Source organism: Liolophura sinensis, chromosome 10 (genome assembly GCF_032854445.1).
Source record: "Liolophura sinensis isolate JHLJ2023 chromosome 10, CUHK_Ljap_v2, whole genome shotgun sequence".
NCBI lineage: Eukaryota > Metazoa > Mollusca > Polyplacophora > Chitonida > Chitonidae > Liolophura > Liolophura sinensis.
Window position 1 is genome coordinate 2,772,758 of NC_088304.1, and position 16,557 is coordinate 2,789,314.

General features: G+C 40.1%; 1 protein-coding gene across 1 annotated transcript; it reads left to right on the top strand.

Annotated features, from left to right (window-relative positions):
• Positions 1–5,990: 5,990 nt before the first annotated feature.
• Positions 5,991–15,311, top strand: LOC135476699 (complement component 1 Q subcomponent-binding protein, mitochondrial-like). The gene is made up of 6 exons (XM_064756812.1): positions 5,991–6,281; positions 7,224–7,371; positions 7,851–7,944; positions 10,074–10,206; positions 13,074–13,162; positions 13,972–15,311. Exons 1-6 carry the CDS (start codon positions 6,044–6,046, stop codon positions 14,119–14,121), a joined length of 852 nt encoding a protein of 283 aa, XP_064612882.1. The 5' UTR covers positions 5,991–6,043; the 3' UTR covers positions 14,122–15,311.
• Positions 15,312–16,557: the final 1,246 nt, after the last annotated feature.

Here is a 16,557-nt window from a genome sequence, read left to right on the forward strand (position 1 = left end):
GGACTGAAAAGCGAAAACAGCTAGTGACGTAATTAACAATAAAAGTGGCTCATAAAGCCCATCTTAAACTTCAAAACACTTTAAAAAATCTAAAATATGTATGGTGGCTTCTGTTCTATTTTTCAGATGTCTTTAAACTGACGCTCGTGTACTAGTTTCTGTTTGATTATCTATTCATTATTTATTTACGTATTTTAACTTTAAGATTCTGTCACCATCGTCAAATTTGCACTTAGTATCTTCGTGTCCAGCTTACCCTCTGAATGTCTCCCAGGTTGGCCATTCTGTCTGGTCTACCCCAGCATCAGAATGGTATGTACGGTCTTTTGATCAGGTGAAGAGTTTACCGGTGATCCTGAAATCAGCCGGGATAAGAACAGGTGAGATTTCAACAGTGAGGTAACAATCTAATCTCAAATTACACCAGGCACCGTCACACAAATATTTACAGAAATATGTAGACCCTATACTTGTTATTATCAGTTTTTATACGACATTCATTCAAATGCCGCTTATTAAGAATTTAAGTTTAATTTTCACATTAAAATTTTACATTTATTCCATATGTTAATTCCACATAACATAATTCCACACATTAGAAACATAAAGTTTCTTCCATACCTTAAGAGCGTCACATCATTCCATATATTAAGAACATAAATTTTATTCCATATACAAAGAACATAATTTTTATTCCATATACTAAGAACATACCGTTCTTCTATACACCAAGAACATAAACTTCACTCCATATACTGAGAACATAAATTTTATTCCATATGCTAAGAACATAAATTTTATTCCATATACTAAGAACATAACTTTTATTCCATATACTAAGAACACACCGTTCTTCTATACACCAAGAACATAAATTTTATTCCATATATTAAGAACATAAATTTTATTCCATATATTAAGAACATAAATTTTATTCCATATACTAAAAACATACCGTTCTTCTATACACCAAGAACATAAATTTTACTCCATATACTAAGAACATAAATTTTACACCATATATTAAGAACATAAATTTTATTCCATATACTAAGAACATAAATTTTATTCCATATACTAAGAACATAAATTTTACTCCATATTTTAAGAGCATAAATTTTATTCCATATATTAAGAACATAAATTTTATTCCATATACTAAGAACATTAATTTTTACTCCATATACTAAGAACATAAATTTTATTCCATATACAAAGAACATAAATTTTATTCCATATACTAAGAACATACCGTTCTCCTATACACCAAGAACATAAATTTTACTCCATATACTAAGAACATAAATTTTATTCCATATATTAAGAACATAAATTTTATTCCATATATTAAGAACATAAATTTTATTTCATATGCTAAGAACATAAATTTTATTCCATATATTAAGAACATAAATTTTATTCCATATGCTAAGAACATAAATTTTATTCCATATGCTAAGAACATAAATTTTATTCCATATACTAAGAACATACCGTTCTTCTATACATCAAGAACATAAATTTTATGCCATATAACAACACAGAGTTCAGTCCGTATATTAAGAACAACACGTTTACTCCATGTACTATATTAAGAACATGGCTTTTATTCCATATACAGAAATGAGAACGTTCTTTCAGAATGTAACAATTTGCCGTCAGTCGTCTCAGAAGTCAAATTCTGTTTTGCAGCGCCTGTGTGTTTATATATGGGCATTTAGTAGGGCCATATCGTTTCGTATTTTCTTGCACTGACGAACACTCCAGAAATTCGTCAATTTTTGCATCTGTATATAAATTATAGAATAGGTTTATCAGATGTAATGTTGTAAACTTTGGGATTTCAAAACGAAAATCAATAAATATATATTTTTTAATATCTATTAATTAAGAGTCCTTACAATCACCAAAGTAAAGTTTGATTTTATTCTTGTAATTCTCCTGTATACAGCAATCGTTGGGAAGAAGTACGTGCATGGGCCAGGAAGAGATTGAAGAGAACAACAACCTTAATCAGCTGGGTGGGAACATCACCTACCTGATGGAAAAAATCAGGCCTTTTCTGGATGCCAACAACTCAAGGTAATTAAACCTTTACCTGGAGCGGAGCAGAATATAAGTTTAGACGTTGCCTGTCAAACTGTCAATCCGTCACGAATCAATTTTCCGGACTTTTTGTTTTAAAACAATAACCGTATTAGACTGAAACTTGGTACATGACTTGACAATGGCAAGTAACAGATCAAGGTGGAGTTTCACGTCGTTTCACCCATTTTGGATAAAGTGATATCCTTTTTTGTCCTGTTCTGGTGGACTTTTTTCACAAAATATTTACAAAAAATTCATTGTACTGAACTGAAACTTTGTAGGCCCCTATACGTGGCTTTATTGGGAAACGCTGAGATCAAATTCGAGTGTTGGGCCGTGTCGTAAATTTTGAACAAAATTATGGGCGTTTTTTGTCCGCTCTAGCCGGTATAGGGGACATGTATTGAAAGACATCGCTCATGACTTACCGCGTAAGGAAAATTTAAGAAAACTCAAAAAAAATATATATATATATATCTATTTACAATGTATATATAAATGCAACATGGATGATAAAAGGCAAGACAATTTTGAATTTGGCAAATTTGTGTAAATTTCATTTTTTTTCAACAGGCTTTTCTTTTTATACATGGCTTTCTTTGACGTCCATCGGTGTGGAGGGCCCCTATTTTCATTGGAGCCATTCTGTGACAAATTTGGGGACGGGACTTCTGCCCTAGTGACTCAATGATGTCGTCGTGCCTTTCTTCATCCCCTATGGCCGCCAGGGAGGACATCACTGCTCAGTACACCACCATAAGTCGCTGCGGCCAGGGTAATTAAGACGACTTTGTGAATATTCCAGAAAGGTGAATGAGAAGGAAGATTTGTAACATTTAATTTTCTGGTTGTGTGGCCGAAGAGTCAGTCTAAACTCTCGCCGCTTTACCATTTCATATTTTATATGATCTCACACGTAGGCCTACAGTGTGAAGATTTTTTGGGTGCAGAAAGTGTTGATGGCCGGAATTGGCGCGGTCCTGCTTTTAATGGAAAGTCAGACTCAAAAGATAAGTTAAATGTCTACTCATAAATGTGTTTGTTTATTGTTTTAGACATTTTGACGCAATATCAATGATCTATATTTAACTGATTCAGGAGCAACTACTAAGAAAAGGCAATACTTTAAAAAAGTTAGAGAAAAAAAGAAAAATCGCAATACCATTTTATATATTGTTTAAATGAATGTATACTTTTTGTAAAAATGGAGATTTACACCTGTTTTTGAGAATACTTCATCTATGTATACGTACATCTACATGTCCGACGACGGCAAAGAAACCGTAGTGTACCGAGAAAACCACTGGTCTTTGGCAAGTAACTGTCAAACCTTCCCTCATGTGACGCATAGATTCCATATTTCTGGAGGGGCCTCCGTGGCAGAGGAGTTTAGCACGCCAACGCAGCGCAATTATCCAGGAGCCTCTCACCAATGCGGTCGCTATGAGTTTAAGTCCAGCTCATGCTGGCTTCTTCTACGGCCATAAGTGGGAAGGTCTTCCAGCAGCCTGCGGATCATGGGTTCCCCCGGGCTCTGCTTGGTTTCCTCCCACCACGCTGTCCGCCGTCGTAGAAGTGAAATATTCATGAGCACGGTGTAAAACACCAATCAAATAAATAAATAAATACATAAACACATTGTTGGAAGCTAATGATCTTTAATGAACATCGCGTGCCTTATACAACCCTTTTATTATTCCAAGACCTCGAGAAAAATAGAGGCGGAGCAAGTTTTAGAAACGATGCCATGATTGGATATGATGCAGTTCTTGATGATGTTGCCAGTAGGTCAGACAGCGTTCCTCTGTTTATGTCAGTGTTTACATGCTTCCGTAAAACTCTTTCACTAATGCTTTATCCAAAATTTGACAAACAATGATGATACAAATCATTTGATCTGCGAGTAATTACATACACCTCATCTGTGAAATCAATTCCTGTCTGTACATGCAGGTGTCCGTTTGATAATGCAGTACTTAGAACGTACGGGTCAAATCGACGACACGCTGATTTTATTCTCTGCTGATAATGGTATTCCATGGCCTAGCGCAGACGAACCTGTACGATCCGGGGATGGGGGAGCCGATGTTTGTATCCTCACCTGAACACCCAGTGATGTGGGGACAGGTGAGCAAAGACGAACCTGTACGATACGGGAATGAGGGAGCCGATGTTTGTATCCTCACCTGAACGCCCAGAGATCTGGGCACAGGTAAGCAAAGACCAAACTGTACAATCCGGGGATGGGTGAGTTGATGTTTGTATCCTAACCTGAACGCCCAGAGATGTGGGGAGAGGTAAGCAAAGACGAGCCTATCCGATACGGGGATGGGCGAGCCGATGTTTGTGTCCTCTCCTGAACACCCAGAGATGTGGGGACAGGCAGCAAAGACGAACCTGTACGATACGGGGATGGGGGAACCGATGTTTGTATCATCACCTGAGCACAGAGAGCTGTTGGAACAGGTAAGTAAAGATGAACCTGTACGATACGGGGATGGGAGAGCCGATGTTTGTGTCCTCTTCTGAACACCTAGAGATGTGGGGACAGGCAGCAAGGACGAACCTGTATGACACGACACTGTGTAATACTCTCAAAACACGTTGAGGATATCGTCAGTGTATTATTGCTGTGATAGGTGAACATTAGGTGTCTTCGAGTGTGTTTTTTCAAACTGTTTTTGAGACGCCATATGGGATAGTTGCAGGTGTGTTCTCTATTTTTCTAGAAGGTTGTTTTCACAAGTCACGGAGACGTCCGCCAGCCTGTTAGACATTGTCCCCATCTTTCTGGATTGGTTCAACGTTTCGTTCTCCAAATACCACATCCTCCGATCATCAAGTGACCTTGATAACCTTATTTTCATTTAAATATTAAATAAATGTTTTTAGAGCAAATTTATAATATAGGATGACTGAAGAAAAACACCTGTTGGGCCGCTTTCTGTGGGCTAGTAGTTAGAGCGCCCCCCCTCGAAGTCAGGAGACCTGGGATCAAACCCGGGTCGGGTCATACCGAATACTTTGGAAATGGGACTTCTTGCTGCCTCGCGTAGGTACCAAAGCATGCGCACTCAGGGGAGACAACAAGCGATTTTTTAAAGCAGTAATAAATGGTTTTCGTTTGTACAAAAAACAAATGACAAAATAATAATGCACAAGGAATTAAGACACAATACCACACCCTATAAATAATGGCAGTCCTAACCAACATTCATAGGTTTTAATTATGCAACTCTCCTAAATTGTACTCAACACATTTTTGCAAGAAGTTAATCTTCAAAAGGCTTTCTGGAACACTTTAGTGTGTATACCGATCCATTTTTTGATGGAAGGGTAATATGATGATATGGTAGCTGTATATGATTTTTTTTTTTTTTTTTTTTTTTTTTTTTGATTGGTGTTTTACGCCGTACTCAAGAATATTTCACTTATACGACGGCGGCCAGCATTATGGTGGGTGGAAACCGGGCAGAGCCCGGCGGAAACCCACGACCATCCGCAGGTTGCTGGCAGACCTTCCCACATACGGCCGGAGAGGAAGCCAGCATGAGCTGGTCTTGAACTCACAGCGACCGCATTGGTGAGAGGCTTCTGGGTCACTACGCTGCGCTAGCGCGCTAACCGACTGAGAGCTGTATATGAAGCACTTGGCATAAAGTAAACACAATTAAGCATTTTTACATCAGTCTTTGAAATAATCGTACAAAGATCTCAGTGGGAGGCACGTTTAGTCACCTGGGGCCAATTTCATAAAGCTGCGTACATATACGGAATAAAATTACCGTACGGAAAATTTACGCAAGTGCATTTGCACAGGCAAAGTGCGTTTAGAGTGATGTCCCCTGTCCCACTCTTCAGTCTATGTTTGCAACCAACTACGCGTGCGCCAGGACCGAAGACCCACGTTTTCCGGTATCTGAGAAAGGTCTAAGTTGGTAGAAGTAAGACGAAAATGGCTTGTTCCTATGCGAGATCGCTTGTGTTCTCGGCGTCAAAGGTGCTGAAAATGTCCACAAAAACGTTTGCAAGGAGCAGGAGTTGTGTCTTGCAAAATTGCATGAGCGTAAACCCTTGGCTACAGCGCGGGTTCACGCGGTCACACTGGGTGTTGTGCGGTGAAAAGCAGATACCGGGAGCAGTGAACGTTGGGATGAACACCACGTGCAGCTGTAGCAGATTACATACAGAGGGTGAGGTGGAAAAGACATAAATATGTACAGTCCTGTTAAAATATGTGCAGATCCTGCTAATGTATAGATATCTGACGATGCAATAGGACATATCGTAAGGCGTTACACTTGAAGCACCGTCAAGTCAATGGTCAACCGTCGTTCCATGCATAATTTGTGAATGATGACATTGGTACTAAATGACAGTGATGTTCACCAATGTTGGAGTGGGTGGAGTTGGTTGGGGGTGGGGAAGGAGGATTTGCGTTATACACACTCCTTGCATACATGTTCATAGTTGAAGAGAAGATGATTAAAAATTACGCAGCATTTCAAGTAGATGATTATGGGGCCTCCATGGCTCAGTTGGTTAGCGCGCTAGCCCAGCGTAATGACCCAGGAGTCTCTCACCAATGCGGTCGCTGTGAGTTCAAGTCTAGCTCATGCTGGCTTCCTCTCCGGCCGTATGTGGGAAGGTCTGCCAGCAACCTGCGGATGGTCCTGGGTTTCCCCCGGGCTGTGCCCGGTTTCCGCCCACCATAATGCTGGCCGACGTCGTATAAGTGAAATATTCTTGAGTACGGCGTAAAACACCAATCAAAAAAAAAAAAAAGTAGATGATTACAAATGTTATCAAATGATGCAAATGATGAGTTATTTGTAAAGTGGATTGTGTGAGTAGAAGAGTTAATGCATGGTGCAGTTGTTATTTGCAAGTGTTAATTGTGGGTAATGCTCAATCTGTTGTTGCATGATTGCAAGTAACAGTTTTAAATATATGCAAGTAACTGTTTTGAACATTTGCAAGTAAATCAACTGGTTTGAATGTTCGCATATAACTGTTCTGAACGTTTGTAAGTAACATTTCTGAATATTTGAACAGAATGATAAGGTACCAAAATAAAAAAATCACTTTTGCCGTAATCACATTTGTTTCTAATTTTCTTGTTCTTCTTCCTGTAGTTGATAAAGAATTAGTTGAATTTCTAGACAAAGAAATTTCACTAGAAAAAGAAACGTCCAAAAAGAGAGGTGTGCCAAACCTAGCCGACTTTCAGGCGAAGACAGATGGAGCTAATGTTACGCTCACACGAAAACTCTCAGATGAAACGTAAGTCCACACAATAGGGCAGTTTGAACTCTTATGTCAGTCATCGTCATAAGGCTGAAAAATTGTTGAGTACGACGTTCAACCCCAAGCAGTCACTCACTCACTTATATCGGTGAAAAAGTCCTACTGTATCATGTAACCTGTCAAAAATGACAGGCAGCTATTGGGGGATCACATTTACTGTGACGTCGGTGTCTGAAAAGAATCACAGTTATTTACAGTAGACACAGGATGGAGAAGCTGAACATTTGTGAATTTGAAAAGTTTCTAAAGGAAAGAGGTGTTGTGTGCATCTGGAACACGGTGACACAGGGGATCGGTAAATTAATCTCACAAAGGTTGTCTAATATTTTTCATGAATCCAATGATATCATTATCATTATCTGGTTTAATATTTAACTGGTTTTCTGGTGTGGAATCCACTTAACTATATCCTGACTAGGGGTGAAAAATGTCTTTTTTTTCTGTTTTTGATACAGAATCACAATTAAGTTCAACATTAACAACTCCGTGGATGCTGATGGACTTCCTGAGGCAGAAGAGTATGACCAGAGTCAAGGGGAAATACCCAATGTAAGTATTTGTCTCATGGTACAGTAGCACGTGGTGCTAGCACAAAGTGCTCAAAGCGGAATAAAGTTGGCTTTAATTATCATAGCGACATATGTTTTAACAGGTATTGCCATGGTAATTACAGTCAGATTAGAGAACGATCACTTTGTGCAAGTAGCCCCAGGTCTACATTTACAACACTCAAGTCAAGGAGAGAAATAAACAAGAAAAAAAAAAAAAGAAAAAAAAAATAGGTTGGAGAGGGGAGAGGGCTAAGCGTTATAAAAAGTCAGAATTCTCATCTGAAGCAAGGAAGGACACTTTTTCGGTTAAACTTTTCAGACTGGCAGTGGTGTAACTTAATGTTTTTTTGGCGCCTGCCATCAGCGCAGCCTGCACCTTTAGTCAGCCTGCCCTCACTGGAAAGGGCCTGCCATTAGGGCAGGTAACAGCCTTAATCTACCTGCCCACGGCCAAGGTTTGACCGAGCCAAATATTACCAACTAAAATGCCTTCGACGTCATGGATGACACAATGAAGCACATGCATAACATATATTATATAAATTGATCATTCTTCTGTCTTGGTTGTACTAGTTCAATTTAAATTAAACGCTGAGGTCTATAATTTTCAACAGTTTCTAATTTTTACCTGCCTCAATGTTTAATCATTGAATTTAAAAAGCCGGCAGGTCCAGTCTGTAAGGCACTTTGCGTAAACAAAAGGCATTTAAATCCACTTTGAAACGGCTACACACGCCAATTTCTGGTGTACATTAAAGAGAATAGCACCTGTATTATTACTCCTGCTAGTATAAATCCTTCCCAGAGTCGAAATGTTGTTGAAATAAATGAAATATTTCCTTCTCCCTCGTCAAAATAACTGTGTGCTGTCATGGCAAGTGGGGTGTACTTAAATCTCAGACCCGCATGTCAAAAGATACGGAAATCAATCTAACAAGACAAGACCACAAAAACGGTCTCAAATGACAACTAGCGATGGTTTCATCAGTCATCATGCATATACAATAGAAAGAACAATTTGCCGAGTCTAAAGGTTCCAGTCAAGGCTTGGGGATATTATGTGCACATAAGGAAAACTTCATCAGGTTTTCTGCATGTAACTAGTCTGAAATTGAATGAAACTTACAGGAGTGATCGAAAAGACCCATCTCTTCTCAGTCCACACCAGAAATTTGCGGGTGCTGCTGTTTTGGAGTGGATTTAACGGCAAACTTTGTTACATAAAGTGCCTACATTACAAATTGATTATCAAAAATTGTTGAAAACAGACCTCGGCGTTTAATTTAACTCAACTGTCATACAGCCTATTGCGATCAGATGATAGAGAACTGGTAGCTTTACCATTGTTTGGATTTTTCGAGGTAAGTTCATTAGAAAAGGATGCACTCCAAAGAACTGCAGCTTCTCATAAGTGACGGATTTGACGTTAAAAATACAAACTCTGTTATGCCCGGCTTCTCGTACTGGATGTATGCATTCTGGTTACTGTACTGCAAGGAACCGAGTCACGTCGAACATAGAAAACTTCCTCACTGGTGGAACTCGTGTGTGGCAGAGGCATGTTTGTCGAGTTAACATCGACAACAGAAGAGTAAACGGGTAACGTGCGACATCTATCAGACATTATGAGTTGATTTTATTTGTAAAGGAGAAAATGGGTATCAAGAAATAGTGCCTGCCTGATCGGGCAGGCTACCCGAGCCTATAACATGCCCGCAGTTATTTTGCCTGTATTTGGCATGCCTTAAGTTACACCACTGATGGGAGAGGTTTTCGTTGTCTTCGTCTGTAGAATGTACATCTAAGGGAGAAAGGGTGCATATAGATAATTCTGCATTTGTAAGTGTTAATTGTGAGTAACCGTTAATCTGCTGTTGGATCTGCAAGATTTGAATGTCTGAACAGAATGATAAGGAATTGAAATAAAGAAATCATGATACACATTCATGCTGCCGTCCCTGTCTGAGTACTTCAAGGCTCTCACTGTAACAGACCTTCCAGATGTCGTGATATAAAATCTCGAATGAAAACTAGTGGAAACTTTTGTCAGTTCCTATCAGGTAATGATTTGGGGCTGGGCCGTGTGTCATCCTAATGATGATTTTAAGTTTCCACTTTGATTTACAGATGATATCAAAACCTCCATTCATTGTGGAGTTGAACAAGGGAGGTAAGCGCACCTTGTCTGTACAGTGCTCTTTTCCACCACCAGAGGGCATGTCACCAGACCAGTCAGCTCCGCCAGAAACAGAACAAATAGGTAGGTAAAGTTATAGATAGCTGATCTACATGTGACCTTTACAGGAAAAGTTGATTTTGGATGGATGTTTACTGAGCAAGTTATTAAAATGAACTTGATACAGACTTTGTTGATTCATTTCCTTCAGAGATTAATGAAAATTATACCTTACTATGTGTGAGGGAATATGTAAGTTCCTCCTCACAGATTTAAACCATCATAAACAATAGCTCTACCAAAGTTAGTAGGTTTCTCAGGTGCTGAGCAAAGTTTGACGATTTCCACCACCACTATACCGTATTGTCGTGCTGGAAGTGATAGATGTCCTGACATGGAGTTACTACACCAGTCAAATTTATCAGTGTTATATGTGATGCTGTATAGTGATGCTGTGTGATGAGTGATGATGATGCTGTGTGATGAATGATGATGCTGTGTGATGATGATGATTCTGTATGATGATGCTATGTGACGATGCTGTGATGATGCTGTATAGTGATGCTGTGTGATGAGTGATGATGATGCTGTGTGATGAGTGATGATGATGCTGTGTGATGAGTGATGATGATGCTGTGTGATGATGCTGTATAGTGATGCTGTGTGATGAGTGATGATGATGCTGAGTGATGAGTGATGATGCTGTGTGATGAGTGATGATGATGCTGTATGATGAGTGATGATTGTGCTGTGGGATGAATGATGATGCTGTGTGATGAGTGATGGTGCTGTACAGTGATGCTGATGCTGTATAGTGATGCTGTGTGATGAGTGATGATGATGCTGTGTGATGAGTGATGATGATGCTGTATGATGGTGATACTGTTTGATGATGCTGTATAGTGATGCTGTGTGATGAATGATGATGATGCTTTGTAGATGATGCTGTATGACGATGCTGTGTGATGATGCTGTATGGTGATGCAGTATGAAGATGATGCTGTGTGGTGATGATTCTGTATGATGATGATACTTTATGATGGTGATGCTGTGTGATGATACCGTATAATGATGTATGATGCTGTGTGATGATGATGATTCTGTATGATGTATGATGCTGTGTGATGATACTGTATAATGATTTATGATGCTGTGTGATGATGATGCTGTGTGATGGTGATGCTGTATGATGGTGATGCTGTTGTATGGTGATGCTGGGTGATGATGCTGTATTGTGATGCTGTATGGTGATGCTGCATGAAGATGCTGTGTGATGATGCTGTATGATGATGCTGTGTGATGATGCTGTATGATGATGTATGGTGATGGGGATACATCCATACAGCAGTACTACAAGATAAATGGTGTAGCGTACATTTACCTTTACCAAACGCAAGTTCAACCCTGAGTCTAGTCAAATCAGATCACTTTAAAGTTGTCATTGCTACTTGCTTAGCATAAAGGAAGTGGACCACTCCGGTGGCCTGGAGACCTGGTATCAAACCTGAGTTGGGCCATATAAAAGTCAAAAAATTGTGCTTGTTGTTGCATCGCTTGACACTCAACACTGAGAGGTTAGAGCAAGGAAGGCAGGACTGGTTGAGCCATTGTGTGTATAGTGTGATTGGGTAGGGTGTCATGTCTGGTGTCTTCAGCATGATGCTTCAGTAGTGGCAGCACTTTAAGGGCATGGATTCACCTTACCACAAGAGGACACAATGCATGTACACACACCTAATGATTCCTCGTAGCCATATGACTGAAAAATTGTTACATCCATACATAAGGGAGGTGCCAAATATTGCATTGTCCTGTGTTAATATCATGTCCCTGGGGAGGGTAATGCCTGGTGTCTTCGTTACTATCATGACCCTGGGAAGGGTAATGCCTGGTGTCTTTGTTAGTATCATGCCCCTGGGAAGGGTAATGCCTGGTGTCTTTGAGACTATCATGCCCCTTGGAAGGGTAATATCCCGTGTTTTTGTGAATATCATGTCCCTGGAAAGGGTAATGCCTGGTGTCTGTGAATATCATGTCCCTGGGAAGGGTAATGCCTGATGTCTTTGTGACTATCATGTCCCTGGGAAGGGTAATGCCTGGTGTCTTTGTGACTATCATGACCCTGGGAAGGGTAATGCCTGGTGTCTTCCTGAATATCATGTTCCTGGGAAGAGTAATGCCTGGTGTCTTTGTGAATATGATGTCCCTGGGAAGGGTAATGCCTAATGTCTGTGAATATCATGTCCCTGGGAAGGGTAATGCCTGGTGTCTTTGTGAATATTGTGTCCCTGGGAAGGGTAATGCCTGTTGTTTTCGTGAATATCATGCCCCTGGGAAGGGTAATGCCTGGTGTCTTCGTGACTATCATGTCCCTGAGAAAAGGGTAATGCCTGGTGTCCTCGTGAATATGATGTCCCTGGGAAGGGTAATGCCTGGTGTCTTTGTGAATATGATGTCCCTGGGAAGGGTAATGCCTGGTGTCTTCCTGAATATCATGACCCTGGGAAGGGTAATGCCTGGTGTCTTCCTGAATATCATGTTCCTGGGAAGGGTAATGCCTAGTGTCTTTGTGAATATGATGTCCCTGGGAAGGGTAATGCCTGGTGTCTTCCTGAATATCATGTTCCTGGGAAGGGTAATGCCTAGTGTCTTTGTGAATATGATGTCCCTGGGAAGGGTAATGCCTGGTGTCTTCCTGAATATCATGTTCCTGGGAAGGGTAATGCCTAGTGTCTTTGTGAATATGATGTCCCCGGGAAGGGTAATGTCTGATGTCTTTGTGACTATCTTGTCCCCTGGAAGGGTAATGCCTGATGTCTTTGTGACTATCTTGTCCCCGGGAAGGGTAATGTCTGATGTCTTTGTGACTATCTTGTCCCCGGGAAGGGTGATGTCTGGTGTCCTCCTGAATATTTTTAATTAATCTGTTCTTTGTTACTTGTTGTTGATAGTGGATTCTTACGAAATTAATGAAGTCGCCTTACATGAAGGAGAGTGGGAAGAGGAAGTGTATAGTTTACAGTCTGATGTCATGGATGGGGTGAGTAATGGCTGGATGATCTCCCTTTACTGTGCTCTTGTGTGTACTGCAGAGATATCAGTACTCTGCTGAGGCTTCTTTTTACAAAGCTGTCAAATTCATTGATGGAGGTGATGTATCTCTTTAGTACATGTTGCCATTCATGTTACGCCAGACGGAAGATGCAAACGCTTTGTAAGCGTAAGATTCTGTTCCAGGCAGCGATTTCTTTGCTTTCGCTTGTGTATGGTATTATATAGCAATTAATCCGTCAATTTCACAGTGACCCAGATGCTGTCCTATCAGTGTTTTATTTGCACACTAATATTTGACTCATTTTTCTTCCTCCTCAAGAATATTTTGTTTTTAAGTGGCTGAGGGGGTTAGCACCCCAACATGGCACAATGACCCAGGAGCCTCTCACAATGTGGTTGCTGTGAGTTCAAGTCCAGCTCAAGCTGGCTTCCTCTCCGGCAGTAAGTTAGAAGGTCTGCCACTAACCCGCTAATGGTCGTGGGTAGCCCCAGGCTCTTCTCGGTTTCCTCCCACCATAATGCTGGCCACCATACGATAACTGAAGTAAAACACCAATCAAATAAAAAAATAAATTTTCTATTAAACTTAGGCAGTGAGGTTCAAGGGTTCAAGAGTCGAGAGAGAAAACTACGACACCTTGAAAGGTTTTACTGCTGTCATACGAGTGCTTGTTTCATATTTGCTAAAATCGGTGAAATGGTGGTGGCAGGGTTCATGGGGCAGAGGGTGCAGAGAAAACCCCATTAGGTACTTATTCTTTTATTTTATTTATTTATTTATTTTTTTTTTTTCAGAACCTGTATGATCTTTTAATGGATATGTTGGACGAGCGTGGAATCAATGAAGAGTTCACCTCAAACATGGTGCAGTACGCTACGGGCTACGAACACGCCAAATACCTGGAGTTCCTGGAGAACCTGAAGACATTTACTAAGGGCAATTAATTATCTCTGAGATTCCCTCGATGTTTTCATTAATCTATCCAAATGAGACAGGTGGGCTTGTGCCATATGTAAATCGTAAACTTGTGATGAGCTAAAAGCAGATTTAAAATAAAAGGAACGAAGATTTTACTTTAACAGTATTGAGTATTGAAATACAAGTGGTGAAATATGTGGTACAGAATCAGCTCTGTATCTTTTTTTTTAAAAATTGAAAAAAGTTTGGGTTATGTTCTCTCTAAAGAAAGAAATGAAACTTCGCCCAAGTTGAAGTTGCACATTTTGCATCCTGCTGACAGTTCTATTGATCTTAGAAAAATATTTTGAGTTTTAATTGGGATGTATGTGTACATGTAGATGATAGCCTATTGGTAAAACGCAAATTTCAGCACCAAAGTAGTAGTTTAAGGACATTTATTTGGACTATTTTGGGCGAAATTTTAGGTCATTTACCGTACTGAATGGAGAGTATGTCGGCTGCACCTTCAGATATTAGGGGTTGCTTCTTGTGCTAAAATAGTGGAGACAGTTGTTAAGATTGTGAAGATCTGCAGACGTTGAGCTTTGAAATTGTTGAGCATCTGTTAGGTAACTAAACTTATTTTTGAAGAATTTAGGAAGCATTGCAGGTATATGAAAGAAAATACTGACGTGTGTTGTGTGTTGAACTGTATATGTCATCAACATCAACCAGTGAGTTGGTTAGTGGCTGTAAATTTGAGGTTGAGTAAATGTGTCTTGCAGACTATTCAAACGATGTTGTTGGCGACATGACTGGCAAGCTGCATTTCTGCTGTGTGTAACCTACAGTAGGTCAGGTTTCATATGTTCCCAGTCATTTTCACAACCATTGCCTATAAACAGTGAAGATACACGATGAATCTAAAGGCAAACTAATTCATATAACATACCATATCACGCCATCCTGTTCCCAGTTTCATTAAGAATTCATGTACAATTTTCATTAACTCTTCTTTACAATGAAGGCTAATTACTTGCTTGTCAGAACTTTTGCTGTCTGGTTTATATGTTACAGTGACATAGACAATTGTGTGCCATATTTTGTAGCCTAGAGGGGTTTGTCAAAGGGGATTTTCATACCTCCTTGTACAGAAGAGTTGCTAAGTGATGTCGTTACATGTTGAATAAATCATGTAAGAATGGTAAAGATTTGTTTTGGAATAAAATAACGAGTGGACAAGAAACTGGCACTTTGTTTTTACCTTTACGTGTTGGATTGGACTGGGAAGGCCTCCCAGCAACTTGCGGATGGTCATGGGTTATGGGCTGTGTCTGATTTCCTCACCACAGTGCCTGGGGGCCGATGTATAAATGAAATATTCTTGGTAACGGCGTAAAACACCAATCAAACATTGTCAGTAGTTTCAGCTTGTGCTTGAAGCCTTCAACCAAATTGAAGCTTATAAGCAGCCTTCGAAATGGGCACCGCGAAACATAGCGGTAGTTCTCTCCCCTTGTTCATTACCTTGGTAGAAGCACACCAGAAGCCGGGATCGTAAAGCTGTCTTAGACGCAAGTCAGACATAATCTTAAGTTCAAAATATTTTATTGCGACTAATCTTTATTTTTATTTCAATATCAATGGTTTTCTTAGACTGTTTTCTTGGACTCGTGATAAAATAGAAACGTTGCATCTGACTTCGAAGTCTGGAAATAACACCATGAACTAAGACTTAAGTTTGATTTAGTATAAAACAGCCTAATGAGTCAAGGGTCTGTTCTACAAATCTGTAGCAGTGCGGTGTAATTCGCATTTACCATGGCAACGGTTCTCTTCGTTGCATGTTGCCGTTGAAGTCACGTCAGGGGCATTTTGCAGCTGCTTTGTAGAAAGGGCCAGGTATAGGACGAGTAGAAGGTCGTGGTTTAAATAATAAATATGTCACTGACCAATATATGTGGCCGTTAAGGCCTATTTCGAAAACCTACATTTTCGCTTTCGTGACGGCCATCTTAGGTTTTCTGAAACACTGTGCATACTGTGGCTGGCAAGATCAAGTACCACCCATATTGAACAATCTGACTGACACATCGGCACCAGTATGGCTGTTTATTGGTGGATTGTTTGTTTGTTTGGCTGATTGTTTTTGGTTTAACGTTGCTTTCAGCATTATTTCGGTCATTTCGCGACAATACATTTGTAGTTTTCCCGTACAAATGCCGACCTCTTCATAATGCTGTCTCCAGGAAAGAAGCCCTTCTATATACGAACGCCACGTCAACGAATACTTGGCCTCTCTAAGCTTATGATGATATCGAACAGTATGCGTCCCAAGATGGCGGCTGGAGTTTATACGTTCTTGTGGATTTTACCAGTGATGACACATTGGGACATCTACCTGGAACTGACAGCTGAGACGGGTGTACGGACAGAAGCTTTTTAACAGTCCCAATAAGTAGAGACAGCACGGGAAGTAC

Excerpts from the sequence above, each read along its gene's own strand:
- LOC135476699 (XM_064756812.1), top strand. The coding sequence starts at position 6,044 with ATGGCTTGTTCCTATGCGAGATCGCTTGTGTTCTCGGCGTCAAAGGTG. Across the intron at positions 6,282-7,223 it reads TAGCAGATTACATACAGAGG|TTGATAAAGAATTAGTTGAA; the intron begins GTGAGGTGGAAA and ends TTCTTCCTGTAG. Across the intron at positions 7,372-7,850 it reads CGAAAACTCTCAGATGAAAC|AATCACAATTAAGTTCAACA; the intron begins GTAAGTCCACAC and ends TTTTTGATACAG.